Below are 27,844 nucleotides of genomic sequence, written 5' to 3' on the forward strand. Positions count from 1 at the left end.
GGTTACTCACGTGTGCTCCCTCTCACAGAAGCGCTCAGTGTTCCTGGCTGGATGGTTGGGGAGACTACAGAGACTTAAGTACAACAAGGCTAGGCTCAGGCCCTGGGGACCAAGCCTTCAGAGCTGCTGGCCAGGAGGGTGGGGTCCCACTGAGCCTCTAACAAAAAATAAAGAGAATCAAAAAGGGCATTCAGAGTGGGGGGGGGGAAGCACTCCTCTTCCTGGTCCAGTCCCAGTGACTTAGCCTTTCTGGGCCTCAGTTTCCTTGTTTGTAACAGGGATTAGACTAGTGATTTCCAAGACATGGGTTCTAAACTTGAACCTATGGTTCATCTCCCCCCACCCCCACATGCGAAATCGTGTGTACACATACAGCTTTGTGGGCAGGAGTTTGTAGCTCTCGTGTGCTTTTGTAAAGTAGGGTCCATGATGCAGAAAAGGTCATGTGCCACTGCTCTGACCAGTCCCTGCCAGACCCGGTATTGCAAGGTTGGACCTTTACCAGTCTGTTGCATCCATCACCAGGAAGCACTGGGGCAAAATGTATTTGGTTATCTTAGAAAAGGCAGAAGACACCAAGCCAGAATGCAGAGGTAGGAAGTGGATGCTTTGGGCAGAGCCAGACCAGCACTCCCAGATCTCCCACCTTAAAGTAAAGAAACCAGAGCCAAATAGGGGTTTAACTTCTAAACATAAAACTTTATTACATTTCTAGCTATGTCCTTTTGCGTGATATATTTAGGACCAAGTAGTTAAGAGAAGTCCTAATTACACCCTCGGGCTGATTTTGTTTCCACCCCCCACCGGTAGAGTGACTCTCGTCCTCCTTCCCCATTCCAGCTTGAGGCACTTGGTGTCACGAATAAAGTGGCAGCTGGCTGGAAAGATAAGGCTCAAGTCTAAAATCCCCCAGCACAAACTGAGAGGGGAAGTCTCCTTTCGCTCAGGGTCCTCCCCAAGTTAGCATAAGGAAAGACACCGAAGTTTCCAGGGATACCACAGGAGGCTTTCATATCCCTCAGAGCAGGTGGAGGACGCCACAGCATTTCCCCTGCCCCCACCCTGGCCTCTCTTCACCCTTGTTGCTTCCTGGCCACACTTACATTCCTACGAACCACCCCATCTCCTGACGTTTGCTCCTCACTTTCTGCTCTGAGCAGCCTGGGCACAGGAAGCAAGAGGTCTCTCTGACCAGAGGTCTCAGAAGCACCCAGGGAGGCCCCAGGCAGCTCTGGAGAATGGGGACCAGACAGCTGCGAACGGGCCTGTCCTCTCCACCACCACCAGAAGCCGTGAGGAAGCCCAGGGTAGACGCTGCTCTGCATTGGCCCCTGTGCTTGACTTCGCTTCCTCTCCTCTTCCTCCCCGCTCCGAAGAAACAGTAGATATATGCCATCGAAAGAAGAGGGATTGCAGCAGGGGAGACCCGTGGGCACAGATGGGTCCTTCTGAGCTTAAAGGCACCAAGGGTTGTCAGAGGAGTACAGGATAATGGCCTAGGGGTCCAGGAGGCTGAGGACAAAGCTCTCTGGCTTTGTTGGGGGTTCAGGGAGGAAATAGCTCTAGCTACAGAGCCCAGAAGCCTATGGCAGAGGTGAGAGGGACACCTCATCACCTCGAAGTCACTTCTACCTCTCCTGTTCCTTTCTGGCTATAGAATAGGCTCTCCCCGTCCCTCCCTGCAACCCCAGCTGTTGAGGAGAGTTTGGTGCCATGTGGTGTTGGAGGAAGAAGGCACATCTGCCTAGTCCCCTCTGGGTCTGCCAAAGGCAAGAGTTCCTCCAGCCTGCCAGGCACCTGCACCTCCACCGCCAGAGAGGCTACCCATCCCAGGACAGAAAAGAAATTGGGCATGTTACTGGAGGGGAAGGAAAGGGATCTGAGGTCCAGACTCCGGTCACAGGGCCCAGCCCTCTAGGGAAGGGAGAGCCCACGGTGGGGCGGAATGCAGCGCTCCTTAATTGCGATCCCCGACCAGCTGCAGCACAAAGGTGAAAATGTAGATGATGTCCGTGTAGATCTGCAGAGCGCCAGTGATATAGTCCTCCGGGCTGATGGTGTGCTTCCGGTTCCCCAGGACCAGCTGCGTGTCATAAGCCAGGAACTGCAGGAATAGGGAAGGCATGCGTGAGGACCCAGGGGCTCAGTGGCCAGAGCTCCTTTCTAGTTCTTGTTTCATCAGCAGATCTGTCCTGGGTGCCTCCGTGCCATGCAGTGTGCTTAGGGACACATTAACAAACAGCACAGCACATGGTCTCCACCATCGAGCGGTTCGCAGTCTAGAAAGGGAGAGACACACCCTCATCTGTAATACGGCCTGCTGGGTGTGTTCCATAGCTGGCAGTGAACGAGAGGTGGCAGGAATGCCCAGAAAATCAGTCACCTCTTGACAGTGGAGAGAGAGAGAAGTGTAGCTGTGGCCCACTCCCTGCCCCCCAAGCAGCCTAAATGCATGCTCCATCTGTCTAGTTGCTCCCCTCCAGCCCCTCAGCTCCCCTCCAGAGAGGGAGCAGGGCCTTACTCACCAACGTGAAGCAAATGGCCCCCAGAGCAGCATAGACCATGTGGAGCCAGTAAATCTGGGGAGAGGAGACAGGGATGGTGTTAGAAATCTTGGCAAAGCACAGACCCAGGCAGTCCCTCAGAACCAGCTTCCTCTGGCATTCTGGCATCTGAGCAGGGAGACCCAGGAAGCTGGCTACATGAAGGAACTACTTCTGCCTTCCGGATCCTGGAAGAAATTAGGAGTAGTAATGTATTTGGGATGCCTGGCTGGCTTAGTCGGTGGAGCACACAACTCTTGATCTTGGAGTTGTGAGTTCGAGCCCCACATTGGGTGTAGAGATTACTTTAAAAAACAAAAGACAAAAAAAAAACAAGAATAGTAACAAATTTGGACAGAGAAAACAGAGGCCATCCTTCAGTGGTCATATAAAACCAATCTCCAAAGTTAGGGTACAGAAGCATCCACTGTGCTTTTGGAAAAAAGCAGGTGGTTGCATTGTCGCTCCAGGAGGGACAGAGCCAGGCAGGCACTGGTTGAGGAGACCTGTCACCTTTTCCCCAGTCCTAGTCCGCACTCAGTCATGGTTCCTGCAGCCAGCCTGGGAAGGAAGCCCCCAGCCACCCCCTCCCCAGGGCAGCCTGCTTAACAGCCCTCCAGGTGCCTCCCAGCACTGTGCTCCCCTCCTCGCAGGTCCCTTCTATCCAGGCCCATCTTCTCAGTCCTGGGCACCTCTCCCATCTCCCTTCTAGATCCTAAGCTCAGCTGTCAGGCAGATATCACCCACTACTTCCTCCCATGGGAATTCTGCGATGCCGTCCAGGGCTTCAGGTTCTGTGGCTCCCAGGGCCTTCGAATCTCCAGACAGGGATTCCCCTAACCCAAAGGACGGTGCTCCAGTGTTGGTGCCTTTGCAAGCCAGTTGAGAGCTTCCAGAGGTCAGAGCTTGCCCAGAGACCTGGGTGGGACCTACTCCCAACACTTCATACAGAAAGTCTCCTCCGAGTGCTAGGTTTGCTGACCCCAGCTCTCCCAGGACACTCACATATTTGAAGGACAGCACAATGGCAGTGACAATCCCAGTCACCATCATCACAATGCCCAGGACACAGAAGAGGCCTGTGCACGAGGTGAAGTCCACCTGCCCGGAAGGGAGAAGGAGGCACCTGTCAGACCAGTGTCACAACCAGCAGCGCAGCCAGACTGCCCCGCCTCCCTGACCAGGGAATCCCAGTGCTGCCTCCTAGAAGGCATGGGGGTAACCATGACATTCGAAGGACAGATGCAAGGAACAGTTTTGTAGGTGCCAATAGAAGGGGAAGGGGATTAGGGTCTCTAAGGGAAATCCCTGGTGTAGAGGGTTCTGGGCCCTGGCAGGCCTGCTGAAGTGCCAAGCCTGGAGGGCCAGGTTTATATAAAGAAAGGGGGGTGGGGTGGCCAGGGAAGCGCCTCCTGCCCGCCCCCCCACCCGCCTCCGCGCCCATACCCTCACCTTGGTCTGGAAGCAGAAGATGGTGACCGAAATGGACACCACAGCAGTGATGATCATTGCAATGATGACGGCTTTGGTTTCATACACACTGAGGGGAAGGAGGAGTTTGGGGAGGCCAGAGGCATAAGTCATGTAGGAATGACTTCAAAACTATCACTTCTAGAAGGCTCCTGCCCAGCATCCCCCCCATACAGATGACTGCCAGCCCAGGGATGCCCCACTCCCCCATACTACACACTTCGCAGGAGTGTGCTGGTTTGTCCCTGAGTGTACCTGGAAATGGTGCCCGTCATGAAGCCCATGGCAAGAGTCTGAGGGGAGGTCAGAGACAAGAGTAGAACACGTAAGAAAGGTGGGCCCCTGGAGGCACAGCCGTGGCAGACTGCCAGAGCTGGGGGCACATGTGAATGAGCGGGAGAGAGGCAGCCATGAGGAGACCAAGGGCGTGGGTCAGATTAGGGTGTGGGAGAGAGCCAGGAACATCTCCCACGATCGTGTCCCCAGCCCTTCCCTGGGACCCACCCTCCTTCCCTCACCCCTTCTTGACTTACAAAGATGGCCAGCAGGATGATGTTCCATGGGAAACGGCGTCTGAAGGGAAAGAGACCATGATTAAGTGACTTGAGGCCAGCCAAGTATCAGAGGCTCCTTGAGCAGAAGGTAGTTTTTGGCTCAGGTGCTTGAAGAATGAGGCCTTGACTTGGGGGAGGGGAGGCTGGCATGGCCTTTGGTACCTGCTCAGGTGTTCTATGCAGGGACAACATGGCCGATGGGACAGACCTGGGCTGTGGAACCACAAAGACCCGGATCCATTTGCAGCTCTTACATTGCCTGCCTGCCTAACTGTGAGAAAGTTACTCAGCCTCTCTGAGCCTTGGGTTCTTCCTATCTGTTAAATGGTTTAAATGTTACATACCTTGCAGGTACCGTAAAAATAACAGCCACATAACTGAATCTATCCCACACAGGCAAGGGACTTTGCACACACCCACACCTCAGCTGCGCCCATCACCATGCAGCTGCTACAGGGATCCCCTTTCTTCCCCAAACACTTGACCCCCCCACCGGTCCCCCACCATCCCTTCTCACTGTCTGTCTGGGACTCACCTGGGTCCCTGACAGCAGGCGAGGGTCAGATAGGTGGCCAGGAAGACAGCACTGGGAAGAAAGAGATGAGGAGGTAGTCTACAGGCCTGGTCCACCCCTCAGCCCCCTCCGGGCCCCTCCTGGCAGCACTCACCAGGCCAGCAGGCTGGGGGCTCAAGGCTGCTGGGGGCCCACGGAAGCATTTGGAATTCTGAGGGGAAGCTACCCAGGACAAGATTACCCCGCCAAGGACACTGAGAACCTCTGAGACAGTTTAGCCAGGAAGGAGGCTGAAGGAGACCGTGGCAGCTAGGCTAAGAGAACTCGGGGACCATTTGGCAGTCTGCATGTTGCCACCAGTCCCTCACCCCTGCTCTCAGGAGCTCCGTGGTGCTGTCACTCCTCACTTGGTCACTCCCACACACCCACACTTCCCAGTACAGCTGGCAGCTTGAAGGGCCCCTCTCAAAACATATTTTGATACCTGCCCTGAGAGAAGCTGGTCAGTGGTCCCCCCCTCATCTCCTTGCCCTCCTCCCCCAACACACATAGAGCAGAGAGGAGCAGAGACTCACTAGGACACATAGTAGACGAACAGGTTTCTCCTCACGAAATCACCAACTGGCTTCCTGTGGAGCAGGGGAGGGTGGGAGGGGAGAGGAGTCACACCAGGCTTGGTACCGCCCTGCCCAGGCCCTCCCAGCAGCCGCATGCAAACTCCCCTTGGGTGCATCTGAGCACAGGGCTCACCCCAACCCGCACTCCCCACGGGGGACCCAGTGAGACTGAGGCAGAGTCCTCAGACTCACACGAAGGTGAAGATAGCGATGATGGCCACGGTGACAAGCAGCTGGATGGAGATGATGGTGTAAACCTGGAACACAAGCCAGGGTGGGGGCAGCACGTGTCACCATCCCCCCCATTCCCCCAGGAAGCAGCCAGCCTCCCACCCAGGAGCCCAAACGACTGGCTCTGATGGGTGGGAAGGGGGCTCTTTCTTAATTTGGAAGGATCTGTTCTTACTTCATTTCCACTCGAGGGCCCTCCCTTGTTGCCACCTGTCCTGAAGGCCACCCCGGAGTGAGGAGTCTGGCTCAGAGGCTACCCACACCCTCAGGGCCGACCCCCACCTCCAGCTGCTCCTTGCCATCTCCCCACCGGTGCCATGGCTAGCCTCGCTTCCCTGCTTCCTCCCCCGCCTCACTGCGCTAGCAGGGATGGCCTCCACGCTCAGACAGCGGTCCCTGTGCCTACTCCGTCCCTGTGGAGGAGCTGGGGGAGAGGAGGGGTATAAACAAGTATGATCATTCTGAATTCCAGTCTCATGGGAGAAAGAAGTTTGGGGAGAGAGGGACACTCTGGCAGAGCCTGCCTAGATTTTCCCAGATTGAATCTGTCCCCTGCCACAGGGTCAAGGAAGAGAGGAGTGAGAGGCAGGGAACATGGGTCAGAGGAGCTGGGGGCCCCCCTGAGGGCAGGGCAGAGCTAGAAAGAACTTGGAAGGAGGCAGCATATCTCCATAGGAATGAGTGCCCGGGGCTCACAGTGCCTGGCTACACACCCCGTCCCCACCCCATTCCCACAGCCCAAGGAGCCCGGAGACAGTGGCCTCCCAGCCCATGTCTTACCTTTCGGATGAAGGTGTGCCGAACTTTCCTGTCATCCCACTCTCCAGGCCCAAAGCTTTCACTCACTGCTCTCTCCTCCCCATCATAGCCCTGGCCTGGGCCTGCAGGGACAGATCATGTGTGACCAACTGGGGACTGGGACATAGGGCCTCAATCCCAAAGCCTGCATGACATTATATCAGGGTCTCCAGTGTCTCCAGCCAAAAGACAGGAGACAAAACTCAGGAACTCCTCACCCAAGCCAGGTCCTCTAGACACCCTCAAAGCGGCCCAGTGCTGGGCTGGGCACCATATGGAGCCGTGTGTCCCTGTCACGAGGGGCCTTAGGTGTGAGCCCATTCGTCAGTGCACATTCACTGAGGGCACGTGGGTGAGCGTGTCCAGCCCACAGCTGGGTGCTCTGGGGTATGAACACACATGGTCCCTGCCATCTAGGGGTCACGACCTAGTAAGGAAGCCAGGCAGGGGCAGGGCTTGGAGCATCAGCGAGAGGAGCTGGCAGCGTCAGGACAGGGGGTGTCAGGGATGAAAGGAGGAAAGGCAGGTAGAAACACAGAGCATATGTGTGGAGGGTGGAGAACAGAGTGAGGGCCGTGTTCTCCGTCCGGCAAACATGAGCACACAAGGATGCCAGGGGTCCTCGTGCCAAAGACAAGGCGTGACCGTGAATGTGACTTGTGCGCTCTAATATCCCCACCAGAACACGTATGAACACGTAAGGGCAGCTGACGGCTCGCCGTGCCCCAGCATTCCAGAGGCTGCAGGGCTCAAACATTCCTTCAATGCCTCCTTGGGAACTGCTCTCAAATTCTGCACAGGAGCCATTCACGAAAAGTCGCCGCATCTAAGCTCTCATTTCCGACCCAAGAGAGCATTTACCTGCCGTGACATTTACCAAACATCCGAATGACTCCTGGATGTTTGCAAAACTCAGACATTGTCTTAAGGGATGAGGACCTGCTGGCACTGAGGATATTAAAAAAAAGAAAAAAAAATGCTTCAGGTTCCAATTCCTAAGGGAGGAGTCTGGGGGCAGAGGTGGCAACTGTCTAGTTAGGACCCAGAAATGGCCTCCTAAGGTAGCCGCTCTGACGTACCTGCTTCATCCTGCCACTTTCTCATCTGATGCATGAGTTCTGCTGTGTGACTATGGACCTAGGCTCCTTGCTGATTAAAGGGCCTATAGGCGGCCGGTGGGGCAGGAGGCTAGGCGCTGAGGGGGCGGATGGGGAGGAAACAAAGATGGGGAAACAGAAAGAACTAAAGAGGAGATGAAAAAAGGGATGAAACAGGAAGCTGAGAAGGAAGGAAAAGAGGTGGCTCGTGTGCGACAAGTGCTGCCTTGTCATCCCCCCACCCCGCCCCGCTCCCTTCAGGGACTCACCGTAGTGCATGGGCATCGGGTGGATGGGGGGCATAGGCTGCGGGTAGCCAGCAGGGTGACCGTAGCCAGGCTGCGGGTAGGCTGGGTAGGCAGGGTAGCCACCAGGCAGGACGGACGGCTGCCCATAGCCCCCCTGGGGCGGAGAGCCAGGGTACAGAGGGTTGCGGTCCTCATACGGAGGGGGGGCGCTGGGGTTGGACATGGCCACTCAAGGGCTGAGGGCAGAGCCCAGCTGCTGGCACCTGGAATGGAGATGAGAAGAGCAGTCAGGAGTGCCCAGACCCAGCTCACTGGGCCCTAGTCCGGGCTGCCCCCGTGGAGAGGGGACCCTCCTATTTTCTCTCTTAATCATGATCCCCATGTGTCATCCTCTGGCCACAGGCCGTCCTCCCGATCCCCACAGTGCTGCCCGCCCCACCAGCTCCACCCTTGCCTTCTGCCTTCATGCCAGCTTTCTGTCCACAGCCCTCCTTCCTGTGCAGTTTCATGCCCCAGGAAAGCAGAAGGGGGGATTTGTGCCAGAGCCCAGAGCAGTCACTGGGCACCAGTGGTGTGAGGGATGGGGGACTGGGGCCCAGGAACTCCCTGTGCTCATTTAAGAAAAGCTTCCAGCCACCAGGGAAGAAGCCTGATGGCCCAGCCAAGCCTCTGGGTGAGTCACACGGCCAGCTGGGACCCATGGCAGGGGTCAGCCCAGCCCCCAGGGCAGCTGGCAGGAACATCAGGCCTGAAAGGCAGAGCTGGGGAGGAGCCAAGGCTCAAAGTGGAGGGGGAGGGGGGCGGAGGACAACAAGCTAGCCCCAGGGCCAGCTGAGCCACCAGGCCCAAGCCGGAGGGCAGCAGGCCCATGGCCAGTGGCTGAGTCAGGGGACGCCGGAGAGGCCTGGGCGAGTGGGTGGTCTGGGCTGGCCACCAGGGCTGGGAAGCTGCACAAAAGGGCAGGCCAGAGACAGGACTTTCTGGTTCCTTCAGATAATAGCTGAGGCACATCCTATCTGCTGCTGTGCGGGGAGTAGACAGTGTGCACAGGCCCCGAACCTTCCCTGAGGGACAGACACATGTTTTGAGCCCCAGGGCCTCTGGTATCCCCATGTTCCCCAGGAGGGGCCGTGGCTAGAGGGGAAGAGAGAGTGCTGAGGGGTTTGCCACCAGACCTAGCCTGTACCTTCTCTGCAGCAGGAAGACCCCCACAGCCAGGGGAAGGCTGAGGAACAAGGAGGAGGGACCCCCCAAAACAGCTCAAAGAGACCTCCAGGTTGTATGGCCCTAAACGCTCAATTCAGATAAGAGAATCAAGGCACAGAACAGTGAAGGGACCCATGACTCCCCAGGGTCACAGAACTTGCAGGTGAAGGCACAGCTAGAATTGAGGCCTTCAGGGTCCTGGGTATGCCCGCTCTGTGTTATGCTGTGTTCTTGTCCTCCAGGCCTGGTGTTCCCCTCTGAGGTGGCAAAGATGGGGGCTGCAGAAAAGCTAAGGAGGAGGTCCCAGAAAGGCCCTATGTCCTTGGTAAGGATGAGCCTTGACAGTGCCACAACCTCCTCCCACAGCATCTCCCAAGGGGCAGACCTTTAGGATCCCACAGGGAGGAAGCACCCCCAGATCCAGGCAGGCAGACATCCTCAGGACCTCTGCTGGAAGGAAGAGAGAACCGGCTTCTCTTTTTAGGGTACTCCGCAGTCCAGGGATCAGATAAGGGACTGTCTTATCACTTCTCTCTTAGGAGAAGTGGGATAGTTCAGGGAGGAAGGTGGTAGGGAGGGCCAGGGAGGAGGGATCGAGTAACAGGCCAGGTCTCTAAATGGGTTACTTTGAGAAAAGCTGTTCTCCATCCTCCCAGAGTAGACAGACCAGCACAACAAGAATGTGTCAGGTCAGAAATAAGAAAGACCTTTCTAGCAGTGAGGGTATGACCCAGAGACCCAAGGCTTCCACAGCAGGCTTGTGGCGAAGGTCTACACAGTGGAGAGTGATGTGAGGAGATAAGGAAAGAAAGGGAACAGGAGAAGACCAAACACTGAGTGTTGAGAGTTTTGGATACAGAGATACTAACTGCTGTGGGAATGTTCTGGACTCATGTAAGGGTAGGGAAATTAGCATAGATAGTTATAATATGTAAATTGTAATAGGTAATATGTAAATTTTCATAGATTTTTAAAAAGGAAGAAACACAAACTGGCTCTCCTCCCCTGAGGCAAGAGGCTCCTCCTCCCTACACCCCCCTGCCCACCCCTCTCCAGGAGCCCCCTTCTAACTCCACCAAGAGAATGGCTTCCTGTTCGTAGGAAGAGGTACGAACAGGCCATCTTTGGAGTAGGGCTATCTGTCATTATTATGGCCATCTCAGCCCCGGGCCCACCCATCTGGCCGGTGGCACGCAGGTGAACAGGCTGAACATGACCCAAGAGACACTGGCAGGGAAGGCCCCGTGGCTGGAAGCCCCAGCTGGGCCACCACACAGTGATGTCGCCATGACCTGGCCCTGGCAGCTGCTCAGGGTGCACCTCTGTAAAATGAGGTGTCCTAGGCCAGATGATCTGTGAGCTCATCTCCAGCTCGAGCAGACTGTGAATTATCTGAGGCACCCAGCTACATGGGGCTTGCCCTTTGCCCAGCCAGCAGCTGGCCCTCCCTCCTTCCTCTAAGCCAAGCCAGGCCAACAGGTCCCTTCCCAGACCATAGGGGCTGCGGCCCCAGAGTGCAGTGTGAATCACCGAGAGGAAGGTCAGCCTTGGTTGGGCCACCAGGACTCCAGGGGCCGGCTCCAGCTCAGAAGGCTACTGACTCACAAGGACTCTCTCTGCACTCCCCCACCCCTCCCTCTCACTCTTCTGGTTTCAGAGGAATTCACCAATAGACCTGCCTGCTGGGGACATAGCAGGTCACAGTCCAATTCTCCAAGGGCTCAGCCACCAGCCCATGCTTACTGGACACTGGCACTGGACCACTTCACCTCACTATGCCTCAGTTTCTCCACCTGGAAAATGGGTTTAACACTAAACTAGTACTCTCCACGGAATTGTAAAAATATGCATAAAGCACTTAGAAGGGTACCTGACCCCTGATGAAAACAGTAAATGGTGGCTGGTTTTAGTTACTATTTTATTAATCCTTACAGTAGTCCAGCAAGGTGGATAATGTTATCCCTATTTACAAACGAAGAAAGAATTAAGTCTCTGGCCCAAGGTTACTTATCTAGGGTGTGATGAAGTCCACTTCTGAGCTCCAAGACAGACTCCAAAGCCCGTGCTCTAATCCCACATTTGGACAACCTGTCTATCTAAGCCTCAAGCCCATGGACTCTCTAACAGCAACAGAAGGCTTACATAGCAAGTAGACACCGAGCTATTCAGCCCCCTCTATAATCCCCCCCAACCCCAGTACCCAAACAACTGCCAGGAGGTGAAAGGGGTGGTCAGAGAGAGAGATTCTTAACTGCCGGAGCTGAAAGTAGACCCACTCATCTGAGGCGAGCCAACCCCCTTCCTTTACCAACAGGACAGGAAGGTACAGTGACCTATCCGTGGTCACGGAGCTGGGCCTGGGGCTGGGACTATATCCGGGCTCTCTGAGATAGAGTCGTGTTCAGGCGAGTCAAGGGAGTGGCTTAGGTCAGCCTCACTCACCTCCGAGCAGCGCCAGGTGGGGCCCAGCTGACTGCTGCCCAGACTACAGGAGGGCCCTGGCCACATGCATGTCACTGAGGCCTCCGCTAAGGACGACGTTTGGGGCTGGCCTCTGCCTAGGCAGTAGGGGAAGTGGTCAGTGTTTACTTTCAGAGCTATGACTAAGGGTAGGATCTGGAGAACGTGGAGTAGAAAGGGAATGAGGGGAAAGAGGAGGGAGACAATCCAGAGACCAGGAATCGGGTCATTCGGGTTTGCCAGGAGCTAGTGGAGGAGCTCCCAGTCTCCAGGGACTAAAAGGGACTTTTAAGGCTCCCCACTGGAAGCCTGAATTTTCCTAAAACACAGTAGGCATTCAGCTTCTCCTGAACACACTCCAGTAACAGGGAGCAAGGCCGTTTCCTTGCAGGCAGCCCGAATCATTAGAACATTCTTCCTAACCATGCCTGCTATCAGCCATTCTAACTCTGCCCCATCCCTGTCCTGTTACAGATCCAAGTTGGCTCCTCCATCCTCATGACCCCAATCCCCCCATCAGGAAGGTGCCAGAAGCTCTCCTTTCTCCTCCAGACCCAGCCATCCCAGCAGAAGTGGGTGGGCTCAGACCCAGGACTTGCTGGCTGTCGAGGTTTTCAGATAAAGCCTTGTGGGGGGTGAGGGGAAGCATCTTCTTCCCCTGGAGCCATCTCAGTGTGGCCACCATACCCCAGCCAGCTGAGGCCCAGGCTCAGTCTCCCCTGGGGGGCCCTGAAGGGTTAAGACTCTGGAATCTGCACAGAAGGGTTGCAGCAGGAGGGTGTGTGCGTGAGTGAGTGAGTGTGTGTGTGTGTGTGTGTGTGTGTGTCTCGGAGGGAGGGGCGGAAAGGAGCGGCTGACTGGTCCAGGCAGCCTGCCCTCCTCTCTGCCAGGAACGGATGCCCAGAGCCAGAATGGAAAGAACAGCTCAGACTGTGCATCTCAGGAAGCCCCGCCCAGCAGGCGCAGGGGCACGGCCCCTGGTCTCTCAGGATAGTCTCCTTCCCACCCTTTTCCTTTACCTACCCCCAACTCCCCCAGCTGTCGCCCACCCCCAAGAACCGGCCCTCCACTCTGCTCCCGTCCCCGCCCCCGCACAGAGCCACCAGGGCACAGGCGTAAAAAGATACACCCAGGAGTGTCTGGGCAGGTCACCAGGCCTGCCGCACACGCACCAAGAGGCCCAGGATCAACTTCTCCTGTCTGCCTGGCTTCTGGGAATAACAGGATGACTCTGAGGGGATCCAAAGCCTGGCTTGCAAGAGCTGGAGTGGCCTTTAGAAATCATCCGGTTGTCTGACAGACAAGGAAACCCCAATACCGAGGAAGTTCCGGCCCAGCCCACAAAAAAGCCCTCTCAGTCATGGGTTCAGAACTTCCATTCCCAGCCCTGACCACTGTTTGAGAACCCAGTAATAGACGCAAGCACACACACAGCTGAGGCGGAGCCAGGGCAAGTCACCCTTTCCCCCCCACTGCTCCCCCCATCCTCTGTGTCCCCTGCTCAGAAATAGATAAGACGGCCAACCCACGACTGCCCTCCTGGCCCCGGTCTCGAGTCCAGGGCGGCCTGTCTCCCATTGAGGCTGAGAGGGGTGGGGTGGGGAAGACATCTGGGAGAGCAGGGGAGGACCCAGGCCCCACAGCTCCGTCACCCTTCACTGGGGGGTAGAAGTGTGTCACCAGTGCCGATAAGCTCAGTGATTCCAGCCACGGCACTGGTCACTGGTCCTAAGGGCCTGGAAATGCAGATAAGGAAGGAGGATTCAGAAACGCAGCCCCTAGCCACCTCCTCCTTTGCCTTCCGTCTCCTCCTTCCCGTAGGACTTCAGCTCAGGAGGGAGGCGAGGCCGATGTAATTAGCAACCCACAGTGGAGAAGGGGGACTGACTAACCCTTCCCTGCGGTGGGCAGGGCGGGCAGGAAGGAAGAGAGTTGCTTACAGCGGTGAGTACTGGGTACCCTGTTCCTGGCAACTAAGGCAGGTCTGACAACAGCCCTTTGAGGTGCATATTCTCATCCCCACCCTCCAGAGGAGAAAACTGAAATGAACAGATCTAGGGGCCCACAGCAGGCAGATAGCAGAGATGTGTTTGAACCCTGATTGGATGTATGATTTTAGAGTCCAAGACCTTTGCTTTTACCCCTGCTTGGAACACAACCCCCGAGGCACCCCCAGCAGCTGCCTGCATGCACAGAGCAGCGCCTGGGGCAGGCTGACGCAGTGAAGACCTTGTCCTTGTAGAGAGTCCCTCCGCGCCAGAGCTCTGGGTGAGAAGGCAGGGAGCGGAGTTCTTGTCCTGCTCCTAACTCCGCTGTGACTCAGGGTGGGCCACTCCACATCCTGGACTCTCTTTTCCCCACCATAAAACAAAAGATCTGAACCAAAAGATCAAGTCTATTCCAACTCCAGCAGCCTCTGCTTCTGGAAGAAGGGCCTAACGGAGCACAGCCGGTTTCAGGGTAGAATGACCTGCTTTCTGGGCTTATTCCCCACGTAGAACATCTACAGAGGCAGAGACACATGGCATGCTCAGGAGATGGGAGTGACCCTGACACCCTCTCCTCCCAAACTTTCCCCATACTGCCCTCTGGAACCCACAGCCAGCACTTCCTGGGCGCTTACTTGCCCCAGAGCCTGCAGAGAAACAATGTAACAGTGTGGACAAGAAAGAGTATCAGGCAGGAGGGAGGTCAGGAGACCTGGGCTCCAGTTCTAACCCTGCCACCAGGCAAATGACCTCCCTTGGCCTCCTTTTCCCCCACACCAGCCCCCATGGGGAAGCAGGGGAGGACTAGTTACCCAGAACCATGGAGTTGAGAGCTAAACTCAGCCAGCCAGGCATTTCCCGGACTGCTCTAAAGAACGCCACCCCGGGAGATGTTAATGGAGGAGCTCTGAAACAGAGAAGTCTGAAAAACAATCCAGAGCCCTTTCAGAAATTCCCAAGGCACAATGGCATAGTGAGCCTCTGAGCAGTCCTGCAGTGAGCAAAAACGGTTCAACTTTGTTTCACCCAGTTTCTCTCCAAACTTCCTTAAGCCTGAAACATTTTTATCAGGGCACACCTTATTTATATCCTGTGGGATACTGACCAGTCCACCTTTGTTTTACAGATAGACCCAACCCTGAGAATGATTCATGTCCTAACTCCTCGTATCTTAAAACCCCTGTCCTGCCCTCAGAGCAGCCACGTGAAATACAAGCATGCCCCCTCACTCTGAATCAGCTCGATCCTCGGCGAGGGTCCTGCCTCTCCTCTCCACTGCCCACCCCCAAGACAGCTGCTCTTATCATCTCCATGGTGGAATTTACTGCAAAGGCCTGGGGGACATCTTCAACTAGCACAGAACGAGGAGACTGGCATCCCCTAACATCACCTTTATGTAAGAGGAAAAAATACAAACCATTAAAAACAAGCACTCATTCTTAGCTTCCTCCCTGACCCGTGCATTGAGTGCTCTCAGTAGCTGGCACTGTGGCCTGCGGACTTCTGAATATCTCCGCTTCCAAACAAGACCCAGGTTTTGGTCTAGAATCCCAGACTCTTAGGGTTAGAGGATCCGGTCAAGGCCATTCCCTCCATGGCATTCCCAACAGAATACTCAAGAAAGCCCACATCGATGTTCACCATATTGTTAGCAGAGGCCTTCTTCCCAGAGAGCTGTCTGAGCGTCCACGCTCTGGCCCTCCCACTTCAGCCCTCCGAAGACAGGAGTGCCTTCTCTGGGGCTTCTGCTCTTTCTGAAGGACCCAGAGTGAGAAGTTTGCGGGGGTGAAGTGCTCTGAGGTGGACAGCTTCCAGCTGAGGCCCTCGTTCCCGTGGGAGGAGCCTGAGCTGAGGTGGTTATTACCCCAGCTCATGACATGAAGCCCTCCCCACACTTATGCAGTAACCCATCATTACCTCTCTGACATGCCCATTTTTACAGGTGAGGCCCTGAGGTCATGGCCCCAGAAGACAGAGGAAGTCAGTGCCCTTGACACTGTGTGGTCCCACCACTTCTTTCGAAGTTACAAACTGGGTCTCTGTTCGGTCCCCTGCCTCGAGAGACAGGGACAAGCAGGCAGGTGAAGAGAAAGTATGGCTGCCCCTTTGCCCCAGACAAAGCAGCCCCAGGCAGCACCCGGCACCCCCTGCCACCACTGGCCAGGCCAAAGGCGCCAGCTTTGAAACCAAAGCTCACCAGATGAATATTTCAGAGCCCCAGAGAACTGGACACCCGAGGGACCTGCCATGACATCAGGCTCTGACCCTAGTTCCCAGGCCTCCCACCACTTATCCCATGTCCTAAGTTGGGGTGGTATCCACCCCCTGGATACCACACCCAGGCCACAGTGGGGTGAGAGGGGATGGACACCCCCAGAGGACAAGAGCTGATGTAGGACCCCCTGGAACAGGCCGAAACCTCCCAGCAGCCTTTCCCTGCTCGCCCTCCCACTGTCCCCTGGCTCCTTCCCCGGCTCCACTTGTTTTCCCCTTTCCCAGGTTCCTGGCGGGTTTTTATGCTGACCCAGAGAGGGCACGAGGAGGACAGTACTTCCTTGTTGCTTTCTCAACCCGGCCTGGGGACAGCGGCTGGAAGCAGGCGGGCTGAGGCAAAGTCATAGTGACAGGGGGTGGCCACTTCCCCCATGCCAAGCATGGTGGGCCGCCGGCTACTTCCACCCCAAAGCCAGGCCACTCCCCCCCCCATTCACATACTCATCACCTGTCTACGCCTAGGCTGGCACCAGCCTCCCGGCCGCTCCCCTCCCCCTCCCCCTCCCACCGGCCCAGGGCCCTGACAGCCCCCCTCCCGCGCACAGCTGGCCACTCTGGGGGCTCGTACGGTGGACACGCCCTGCGACACACGCGCCAGAAGGAGAGGGACGTGACACCCTCAGACCCTGGCCTGCTCGCCGGTGCCCAGAACCCACTGCTCGGCTCCCAACGCTAAACAGGCGCCACTCGGCCGCCCGGACACCGGGAGAAAGCGAAACTCCAAGGGCGAGGGCCACAGCTTCGCATCTGGTGCCGCCTCCCCGGGCTGAGCACTCGGAGAAAGTTCGGGGCGCTGCCCCAGCCCTGGCCCCGTCCCCGTCCCTGCCGGCCCCGGCCCCCCGACTTGCCTGGCCGCTCCGACGGTGCGCTCCCGGCCTCCCTTCCAGGCGCAGCGAGTCCCGCACGGAGCGCACGGGCCGGGCCTGAGCAGGGCGGGCCTGGGCTGGGCTGGGGCTCCGCGCCCCGCCCCGCCGCGCCGGCCCCCCGTGGGGCGGGGCCTCGGGACGCCGCCAGGGGGCGCTGGGGGCCGCCCGGGGTCCCACCCGCGTCCGCCCGCTCCGCGAGCGCCTCCCGAGACCCCGACGACCATCTAGGGTCCTCGGGTATAAAGGCAATGCGTGATCACTGATGGAAACTTAGAAAACACAAGCATACAGGAGGAAAATCTGTTCCCTCCACGCCTCCCGACTTCCTGCGGAAAGCGCCTGCGCTTGTGCTTCTCTGCCTTACATGTCCATGTGTTTTCCTTCTCTTTCTAGACTGGGGCGTATTATGTGATGTTTTATCTATTGCTTCTATTTTACTTAACATTTATCTTGAACATTTTTCTTGTCACTAAATAATTCTTCAAAAGCGTAATTTTAGTGCTGCAAAGTATTCTATCACATAGCTATGCTGATTTATTGAATCAATTTCCTACTGGAAGATACTTAAATTGTTTCCTATTGCTCATTATGAGACATAAATCCATGGTGAACATCCTTGACAACTCTCTTCTTTTAAACCAAACGCACTTCTCAGGTTTAAAACTTCAGATGTCCAAACGTAAAGACGGCCCTTGGAATCTCTCTGTCCCTGGGGACTAGGACATTTCCTGCTTGAAGTTACTTCAACCAGGAAAGCAGGTGTTCTAGACTCAGAAATCCTGACCTGGGATGTAGGTTACTAGTATTCATGGGCCTGTCATCTCAGCCCTCCCAGCCACTAATGCAAGGATACCTACCCTCCTAGTGCCATTTTACAGACCAGGAAATGGGTTCTGGGAATTTTTGAAACATTGCCCGAGTTTGTATAGTTGCAAAGTCCATGTTTTTTCCATTACGTCAAAGCTGCCAGTCAAGGAACAGCTTTATTTCAGGTGCTTATCTAGCGCTAAGAGCTACAAATCCACACTACTACTGGATGTCTTTTCACAGCCTCTAGGGCGCTAACTTCTTGAATGGCAGCAGGAGGCCTGTAGACTTGACAAAATACAACTAGAAATAAGTGCGGGCAGACCACCAGGACAACCTGAACCCCTCCCGATTCCAGACCCATCATCGAACACTTTTCTTTACATGATTCTCTCTGCTGGCTAGTCTAGCTTTGTCACAGAGCAAGACTTAGGAAGGAGGGGCCCATGGACTTACCTGGAAAGTCGTAAGTGAAAGCAGTGTGCCTGCTAGTAAGCATAGTGAGCAAAATTACCACTCATATTGTATATTTCAAACTAAGTAAAATCAAGATTTTTTTTAATTGCCCCCCCCCCCGTTTGTATGTTTATTCATATAGATATAACTTAAGTAGAAGTTACTTAGGGGGACTGGTGGACATTTTGGCAGGCTAACCCTCCCCTCCCCCAGCCACCCCAGCTCTGAAGATGCATGCAGTTCTTCTTAGAAGCCACAGACCTCCTTTTAGGAAGTCCCCTCCCAAAGTGTGAGCTTACCAGCAAGAGCTCACAGGAGCAAGTGCCCTGATAGCAGAATAGAGTCCTGCGTGAAATGTAAAGCCCCAAAGATTCTGACCAGATCTCCGGGCACCTCTTCATGTCCTCTATGCTTGGGCCTCTTCTCCAGAAAGCACCCTCCACTCTCTGGAACTGTCAGAACAGTCTCCAAGGAGATTTGTTTTCCAGCCAGCAATCACATCCGCCTCATGGCAAAGTGGAATGTGGAGACACACAGTGACAAGCTCCACACGAGCCTCGCTGCATGCTTTCTCCTGAGCCCATTTTCTGATCATGGACTCAAGATTATAATCCTAAAAGAATCCGAAACGAAGCACCTGGCCTAGGGCACACCGCGGGCATTCAGTAAATGATGTCTCCTTCTCTTGACCCCCTTTTATCCCTGGATAAAAGGAATAAAGGCCTTATTTATAAGACTCTTAGCAGATTACTAACCAAGCCCCTGCTGTCTGTCAAGGAGACAGGAATTTCTGGTCCTGGAGATGACAAACCTGAAGGACGCAGCCCAGCCCCTGTCCTCGAGAAACAGTCTAGGGGAGATGGTAAAAGACCACATCATTTTAATTTTGACAGTTTGGCAGGTGTTGGGATGAAGAGGGATTCACTTGGGAGCAGCATCTTAAGAAGGGGTTTAGGCAATCTAGGATTGAGCAGGTGGAGTGGGGTGGGAGTGCTAAGAAATTGGGCTGGGGGGCGCCTGAACGGCTCAGTCGGCTAAGCATTGGACTCTTATTCTCAGCTCAGCTCTTGATCTCAGGGTCTTGAGTTCAAGCCCCATGTTGGGCTCCATGCTGGGTGTGGAGCCTACTTAAAAAAAAGGGGGGGGGCTGAGCAAGAAGACAGGGGGTCAGAATTGAGATTTCACCTCCAGGGCAACGGGAGGCATGGGACTGTCAACAGCCATCTAGAGGGAAGTCGGGAAGGGCGTGGGAGGCTTGGTGGTGACCTCAGAGTAGAATTGCCAAGCTTCAGCAAATAAAGATGCAGGAGGACCAGTTATATTTGAACTTCAGACCAACAACAAATAATTTTTTACATAATTATGTGTCATTGCCCCAAGTTATATTTGGGAACACTTACACTAAAAAGCATGCATTGCTTCTCTGAAGTTCAAATTTAACTGGGCGTCTTGTGTTCTTCTGGCAACCCTGCCCTGGGAGGAAAGTCAAATCAAGTTCAGTCAAATCAGAGGCAGCAGGAGGCAGGGTAGAAGGAATGAAAGGAATCAGGCTGATGTTTGTTTTAGGGATAGGGCAGCGAAAGCTTAGTGATCGGAGAGGGGAGGTTGGCAGGAGTGGGCCCCCGGAGTGGTTTCCCTGGAGCCCTGGTGGAACCAGAAGGGAGTGGGCCGGGAACACTCAGCTTTTTCCGAAGCCAGCCCCAGGGCTCTGATAATCTGCCCTACAGATCCCTCCCGCCACGTGCCTGATCTCTTAGAGTTTATGCATGACTCCACCCAAGAAAGGTCTTTTCATTTATCACTCACTTTCTCCAAAAAGCTCCCTTTTGTTTTTCAGAGGTAAATATGGGGGTCAATATGCTGCCTTCTCGCCGCTGGAGGGCAAGGTCAAAGTCTCATTCATCCCTAGCCTCAGCCCTGCCGCATCATCTGTTGAATTAAAGGGACTCTTGATGTGCCCAGTTGGGGTGGGGGAGGGCATTAGAGCTCTTTCTCCTGAAAATTGGTCTGGTTATCTATAAACAGTAGTCAGCACTTTCATAAAGAAATTGGGAGTAGAAAAAATAGTGGATTCGAATGCCCCAGGAACAAGAGTTTTGTCCTAGCTTTGCCCCTGAACGGCTGTGAGGCCTGGGGCCCATGTCTTTACTTATAAATGAGTCTAATCGTACTGTTCTTTCCTTCCTCCTACACTTTGGAAGCCTCAGATGAAGTCATCTACGTGAAAAGCACTGAAAAAGGAACGCACATGGGGCTGTTGTTAGTGATCTTGCCAGCGAAGCAGAACTGGAAACAGGTTAGGTGAGAGAGCTCACCCTTCCCTGGATGTGTCACTTTGTGACAGAGGCGTGGCAGCCACTGTGCCGCGGCCAGGGTACAGGGCAGTGCTTTCCAGTCATCCCTGACCATTAGAATCACCCGAAGGGCTTGTGAAAAATGTGTCGATTTCTAGAGTCAGAAATGTGAATCAGAATCTTCAGGGGATGGGGCGCCTGGGTGGCTCAGTCGGTTAAGCATCTGCCTTAGGCTCAGGTCGTGATCTCAGGGTCCCAGGATTGAGCCCCACATTGGGCTCCCTGCTCCGCGGGGAGTCTGCTTCTCCCTCTCCCTCTGCTCGTGCTCTCTCTCTCACTTGCTCACTCTCTCCCTCTCAAATAAATAAATAAAGTCTTTAAAAAAAAAAAAAAGAATCTTCAGGGGATGCTGAAAGAAATGCCCCCTGGTGAATCCGATTCTCAGCCAGCTTTGGCACAGGCAGACCTGGGCTCTGTTCAAATCGCGTTAGTGGCTGTGTGACATTGAGCATATTACTTAACTTCTCGGAGCCTTGTATCCTTCTCTGTAAAAAGGGAGGTAATAATACAGGGTGTAAGGTTTAAAAATAGCTTTCAAATGCTTGGGGCCTAGCAAAAATTGTCAGTTGTTATGGTTGCCGACGAGAGAGAAACCCAGTGACTCAGTGATGAGCGCACACTTGTTTGGCCAGCAGCGTGATTGCATTGGAAGACGAAACAGAACCAGAATAGATGAAGCTGCAGTAGCTAAGGGGGCCCTCTCGCCCTGCCCACTGCCGCCCGTGGACCTTGGCCTCCTCGGTCACCCTGACCTGCCGGAGGGATTCCCAGCTTCTGCAGACCTCTCCCACGCAGGAAGGCCTTCCTCGTATTTTACCTGCGTTGGCCTAAACAGCTCCACGCTCCACAAAGCCAACAGCCATTTCCTCTTCTCTTATTCCCGGCCCAAGATAATAGCTGCCCTAGGACCTCTCATTGCCAGTAACTGCGCCCCTCCATAAGGTCAATGTCAAGCGCCCACGCTCAGAGCACCATCTGTCTCCCCAGCTCAACAAGCCCAGCTGCAACAACTCTGTGACCACACCAGTACTGAGCTTCTGCGTCGATGCCCCCGCTCCCCCAGGGGGAATCCCTGCACCCCCTTGCCCCCCTGCCTGGTGGAGCTCAGCATGCTGCCCGCACACAGCTGAAAGGGAGAAGGAACACAGGCAAGGTGCTGACAGATGTCACTGAGTTCATCAAGACTTAGGTTTTTCTCGGCATTCAGCTCGACCTTCCCGCCCCAGATAATGACTCCACACTTCCGTCAATCTCTTCAAAGCTCCGGCTCCTTCTCCACAGCCTCACTCTCAGTCTTGGCCTTGCTTCCCGTGTCACTGAGCAAACAAAAGCTGTCGGAGAACCACCGCCTGGATCTCTGCTGAGCTCTCTCACACGGCAGTGTGCAAACCAATGATGTGGGGATCTTGTCTGAAGGTAGATTCTGCTTCTCGGGGAGGGACCTGAGAATCCGCACTTCTAATGAGCTCCAGGTGACGCTGCTGCCCGGTGTCCCACTCTCTTCCAGGTGAGGTCCTGAGCTTCTCAAGCTTAATTTGACCAACGCTTAATTCCTAATCCCTGTCCCCATCCACACCCAGTCTGAGGATTCTAGCATCTTCCGTCATCTCCATCAAGGGTGCAAGATGCACAGAAGGGGCTGAAAGGAGGGACATCAGAAGGAACTCCAGCCTTGCGAGTGTTGTCCGATAGAAATATGATTTAAGCAGCATAAGTAATTTAAAAATTTCCAGCAAGCCCATTTAAAAAGTAAAAATAGGGGTGTCTGGGCGGCTCAGTCGGGTAAGCGTCTGCCTTCAGCTCAGGTCATGATCCTGGAGTCCCGGGATCAAGGGTTGCATCAGGCTTCCTGCTTGGCAGCGGGGAATCTGCTTCTCCCTCTGCCCCTCACCCCACTCGTGTCCTCTCTCTCCCGCTATCAAATAAATAAACAAAATCTTTAAAAAATAATAAAATACATAAAAGGTAAAACTAAACAGGTGCAATTAATTTTAATAATTTATTTATTTAACCCAACATTTGTCTAAAAGCATCATTTCAACGTTTAACCAAGTATAAAAAATTCTTGACAGGATTTTTCTTCATGCTAGGACTTTGAAACCTGGTGCATAGTTTACACTTACAGCACATCTCAATTTGGATGTTAAATTTTCATCAGAAACACTGACTGTTTATCTAGATTTTATTTAAAAAATGTACAGTTGAAAAGGTAGATTCACATACCCAGGTTGTTCCAAACATATTTGAATAACTGAAATCAGTGTTGATTTTTATATTTAACTTTAAATGAATTGAAATAAGATAAAAATTAAAATTCAGTTTCTCAGTTGCACTAGCTACCCGCATGGGGCTGGCTGGTGGCTACCATATTGGACAGCAGTTAATGCTGGTCATCACTGGGGGAAGAATCTGGGGGTCAAGGTCAGTGCTGTAATCCATCTCGGACCCTCCCTTCTCCCCAGATGCCTGGCCTAGGACCTAGACTCAGTATTTTTTTACCAAAATAAACTTATTCCCGGATCAACAATTGACCTCTGGGAAGACACGCTTAGTTCCCAAACACGACCACTAGGGGGCAGGATCTGGCTATCATCTCTCGGCGAGAAAAAGGAGAACCCTAGCAATTGCCTACATAGGCGGAAGATAGTCCAGTGCAGTTTTTTTATTGCTCATCATGACCCATTAGTGACTTCAGTTAAGTGAATCATACCGACATTAAAAAAGTAGACCAGGAAGAAATGAGAATATAAGCATTATTATTGTTACATGTAACTTTGCTTTAGTTTTATTTATATATCTATTGCGTATGAGTCCTTTTTTTAGGTTTATTTATTTTAGAGAGTGAGAGAGACCACGTATGAGCAGAAGGAGGGGCAAATGGAGAACGAGAGACTCTCAAGCAGACTCCCTGCTGAGCGTGGAGCCCGGCACAGGGCTCCAACCCACAACCACGCAGACATGACCTGAGCCAAAATCAAGGGTCCGACACTTAACCAACTGAGCCACCCAGTCTCCCCTGTGTACAAGTCCTGATGTAAAATGTCCTTATCGTGAGTCATGGTCAAAAAAGTTTGAAAATCACCTTAATTTCCCATACCTACAGATAAACAAGTTGACCCGTGTTGAAGCTAGGAGATGGGAATAGGAGAGCTCCTTATACTGTTTTCTCTTTTGTTTAGCTGTTCTAAATTCTCCGTGATAAGGAGTTCATCAGAAAAGGAACTGAGTTCAGAGAAGTAGAATGGCATACCGGGCTCAGGGCTAGGAGCTAGGGAGCCAGGCCTCACACCCAGCGCTTTTGTACCAACTCAGCAAGTGCTGCTGTGGGGCGAACTGTGTCCTGAGCCCCGCACAAGAAGCAGGCAGACAGGAGGGAACACCATAAATACAGCTCCTGCCCTCTTGGAGCTTGCAGTCCAGTGGGGAGGACAGACATGAGCAACTAACCTCACAGGTCAATACATCAGTACAGACAGTAATACCTGCTCTGAAGACAAATGGACTCGGGGCCCTAAGAGAGCAGTACATGGACCTCACTGAGATTGGGGAGACCAAGGCAGTGGCCCCGAGAGTGTGGCATTGAAGAGTAGCCCAAGTCAGATGAGCTGTGTGTGTGTGTGCGCACACACACGTGTGGATGTGGATATGTGTGGGGTGTATGTGGATGTGTGTGGTGTTTGTGTGTGGACGCGTGTAGTGTATGGCGTGTGGTGTGTGTATATGTGAATGTGGACGGTATGTGGTATGTAGGCAGATGTGGATGTGTGTGGCATGTATATATGTGTATGGTGTGTGGGAGTGTGTATGTGTGTGGGTGTGTGTGTATGTGTGTGGTGTGGGGTGTGTATGTGTGTGTGGTGTGGGGGTGTGTGTGTATGTGTGTGGGGTGTATATATGTGTATGGTGTGTGGGAGTGTGTATGTGTATGTGTGTGGGTGTGTGTGTATGTGTGTGGTGTGGGGGTGTGTGTGTATGTGTGTGGTGTGGGGGATGTGTATGTATGTGTGTGGGGTGTGTGGGGTGTATATATGTGTATGGTGTGTGGTGTGTGTAGGGTATGTGTGTGTATGGTGTGTGGTGTGTGTATATGTGTATGGTGTGTGGTGTGTGTGTGTATGGTGTGTGGTATGTGTGTGAATGGTGTGTGGTATGTGTGTCTGTTTATCATATGTGGTGTGTGGTATGTGTGTGTATCATGTGTGGTGTGTGGTGTGTGGTCAATGTGTGTGTGTATCACATGTGGTGTGTGGTGTGTGGTTGTGTATGTGTGTGTGTATCACATGTGATGTGTGGTGTGTGGTTGTGTATGTGCGTGTGTATCACATGTGATGTGTGATGTGTGTGGTGTGTATCATATGTGGTGTGTGTGTGGTGTGTGTGTATGTGTGTATCGTATGTGGTGTGTGTGTATTGTGTGGTGTGTGTGTCATACGTGATGTGTGGGGTATGGTATGTGTTTATCATGTGATGTGTGGTGTGTGGTGTGTGGTATGTGTGTGTGTATCATATGCATGGGCTGTGGTGTGTGTGTGTGTCACGTGTGATGCGTGGTGTGTGGTTGTGTATGTGTGTGTGGCAGCGGCGGGCATACTGTGATCATTCCCCACAGCAGGAACGAGCTGTGTGGAGGCAGCGGAGGCCGGCCCTGAAGCCGCAGGTGTCTGGGGTGCGAGGGGAGCTCTGAGGCGAGCGGAGCATGGGGTGTGGCCTGAGAGGAGGCTGGGGAGCTGGGCAGCGGCCAGATGTGCAGGGCCTCTTGGGCCTAGTTTAAGATTTTGAATTTTACCTCAGAGGGAAACCATTGAGTGTCCTCGAGCAGAGGAGAGACAGGATTTGGTTTTCATTTTAAGATCCCCTGGCTCTGAGCGGAGAATGGGCTGGGTGCGAGTGTGAGAGCAGGGCCCACAGTTAGGAGCTGTCTCGGGCATCGGGCGGAAGGGGGTGCCCCCTCTGAAGAATCAGTGTGCCTCCCCCCACAGCCACCCAACCCCACATATCCCCTTTGGCCTCACTTGGCTGGTTTTCTTTCCTTTGCGCCCCCCCCCCCGCCCCATGGCTATCTGTGCCCTTCTCCACTGTGCTCGGAGCTGGCCTGGGGGGACACATCAGTAGACCCTTTGTCCTCCAGCTTCAGTTGAGTTTGGTCAATGGAGAGAGGGGAGTCAAGGAGCATGTGAAATCACGGTATTTGTTCTCCTTCTCCTTCCCGAAGGGTCACCACGGACCGGCTCATCCCTCAACCAAAGGTCAGGTGGCCCTGTCCACACATCTCTGTCCCTCCAAGTTCTACACCTGCTCCGTGCCCTCCCCTGGCAGGCCTAGAGGTGGTGCCAGGGTCCCACCGTCAGAGCCCTGGGGAACGGCACTATCCCTTGGGCTTCCCGCACCCTGCCCATCGCCTCATAGTCAGCTCATCGTGCTCTCCCCGAGTCCTCAGTTTGAGTGGGTACCCCATTTCCTGGCTGACTCTGCCCCACCCGTCTTCTCCCTCAGCTGGCAACACAGCATCAGTGGGACGAGCCTGGACTTTGGGGTCAGATAAAACTAGGACCGAATTCTGGCTCTGTCACTTACTAGCTCTGTGCTGGGGTGCCTCTTTTAGCCTGCCTGAGCCTCAATCTGCTCACCTGTAACACGAGGACACCATCACCTGCCTTACACAGTGGCTAGGACAGTGAAAGGACACACACAAGGGCGTGGCTCATGCCTAGTGCACAGTAGGCGACCATCCACGCTGGGTCTGTTCTTCCTTCCCTGGCAACCGAGCAAACACTTGCTGCTCTGCCCTGGGTCCAGGGCGGTAGGAGGCTCTGGGGATGAGGGGGAGACTGGGGAGGCCGCAGTCCTGGGAACAAGATACAGTGGTTCCCCAGTCGGACTCCACACAGTTCAAGGTAGAAAATTGTGAGGGTTACTCTTCAAACCATTCATTTCATTGTGTACAACTATGTGGCAGGTGTTTTTCCAGAGGCCGGAGACAGAGTAGTGACCAGGCATAAGCTGTGGTGATGAGAAGGGGCTTCGGAGGGAAAATTTAAGTTACTTTTGGCTTTAAAGGAGCTGTGCTCCGAGGTAGGACGTATCAGTCTCCCTGGGGACTGACCTCACCCTCTTCCCTTCCTCCCCCTGGGAGGGCCTGCAGAACTCCCCAGACTGGGAATCAGCCTTAATTAGTTATAGCTACTTTGGGAGCGTATTATATCACCTTGGCCTTGTGGGAGCAGAAGGCAGCCAGAGAAGAATGCCTGGGGGATTTCTCCAGGTGTGTTGTGGCAGATGTAGGGGACAAAAAATCCAGGACAGTGACCAGGGCAGACCTACTGAAGGGGTTGGGGGGGCACTTGGAAGTGAGCATAAAATGCTAGAAAACTGGGTTGAAGCCATATTGCTAAGTCAAGCAATGGTAATGGTGTAGACACTGGCTTTGAGCGGGGAGGGGGCAGACCTGATTGAGAGCTGGGCTTCCAAAGGCTTTGTCTGATAGCCTTTGTAAGCTGGATGGGGACCAGAGGAGTCTGTGGTGGGCCGGGTGTTAGGATTCAGCCCAAATTGGGTGACGGCAGTGGGAAATGGAGGGGAAGGATCACACCCTCGGCACCCATTCCTAAAATGTGCATTGGTGGGCCCACAAGGACCAGACATTGATGTTGCAAGAAGGATACAAGATTCAATGACATCACTGAATGGGTATCTGCAATGAGCCCCACACTGTGTGCTTTCCAAGGGTAATCAAGGTTAGTTCTCAGAATAGCTCTGTGCAGATCCTCGGCCCCTTCTGCCAAGAGACCGAGGATCCCCTACACCTGCCCTGTCACACCTAGAAATGACCAGAAAGAGAATGGGCATTTCGATTTGGAACTCAAGAGAGAAACCGGGGCGGACATTCCTCTCCGGGAGCGATGCGTTCTATGTCAAGCGGAGGCAGGGGAAGCAGTGAATGGAGGTAAAAGGGCCAAGTCAGGAGCTCTGGGGAATAGGAGCGACGGCAGCAGAAGGGGATGCTTGTGGGAGGACAGTCAGAGACTGACAGGGAAGGCGGGGCAAAAAGAAGGCTCTGCCCAGAGGTTAGGTGACCAGGACTGAACAGTGACAAAGGGTTTTGTTTCTTTGTTGATATGTTTTAAGATTTTTTTTTTATTTTTAAGTAATCTCTATGCCCAACGTGGGGCTCAAACATATAACCCCAAGATCAAGATTCGCGTGCTCTACTGACTGTGCTGGCCACATATCCCCAGGGGTTTGATGTTCCAGGAGTAAGAGCCAAATTAGGATGGAACGGTGGGGACGGAAATTTGGCTGAGTGGGCTAAGAATCCATGCGAAGTGAAAAAGTAAAGGCAGCAAGGAGGACTGCTTTCTTTG

The 27,844-nt window shown here is 53.9% G+C and overlaps 1 protein-coding gene across 1 annotated transcript; it reads right to left on the bottom strand.

Annotated features, from left to right (window-relative positions):
* Positions 1–678: 678 nt before the first annotated feature.
* On the bottom strand, positions 679–17,005 carry TMBIM1 (transmembrane BAX inhibitor motif containing 1). The gene is made up of 12 exons (XM_045777510.2): positions 16,849–17,005; positions 8,094–8,335; positions 6,710–6,810; positions 5,891–5,955; positions 5,657–5,710; positions 5,103–5,153; positions 4,547–4,586; positions 4,269–4,306; positions 3,996–4,083; positions 3,549–3,644; positions 2,526–2,579; positions 679–2,104 (listed from the first exon to the last, which is right to left on the bottom strand). Exons 2-12 carry the CDS (start codon positions 8,293–8,295, stop codon positions 1,958–1,960), a joined length of 936 nt encoding a protein of 311 aa, XP_045633466.1. The 5' UTR covers positions 8,296–8,335; positions 16,849–17,005; the 3' UTR covers positions 679–1,957.
* Between the last annotated feature and the right edge of the window lie 10,839 nt (positions 17,006–27,844).

Source organism: Ursus americanus, chromosome 1 (genome assembly GCF_024610735.1).
Source record: "Ursus americanus isolate L20-20 chromosome 1, mUrsAme1.1.p, whole genome shotgun sequence".
Lineage (NCBI taxonomy): Eukaryota > Metazoa > Chordata > Mammalia > Carnivora > Ursidae > Ursus > Ursus americanus.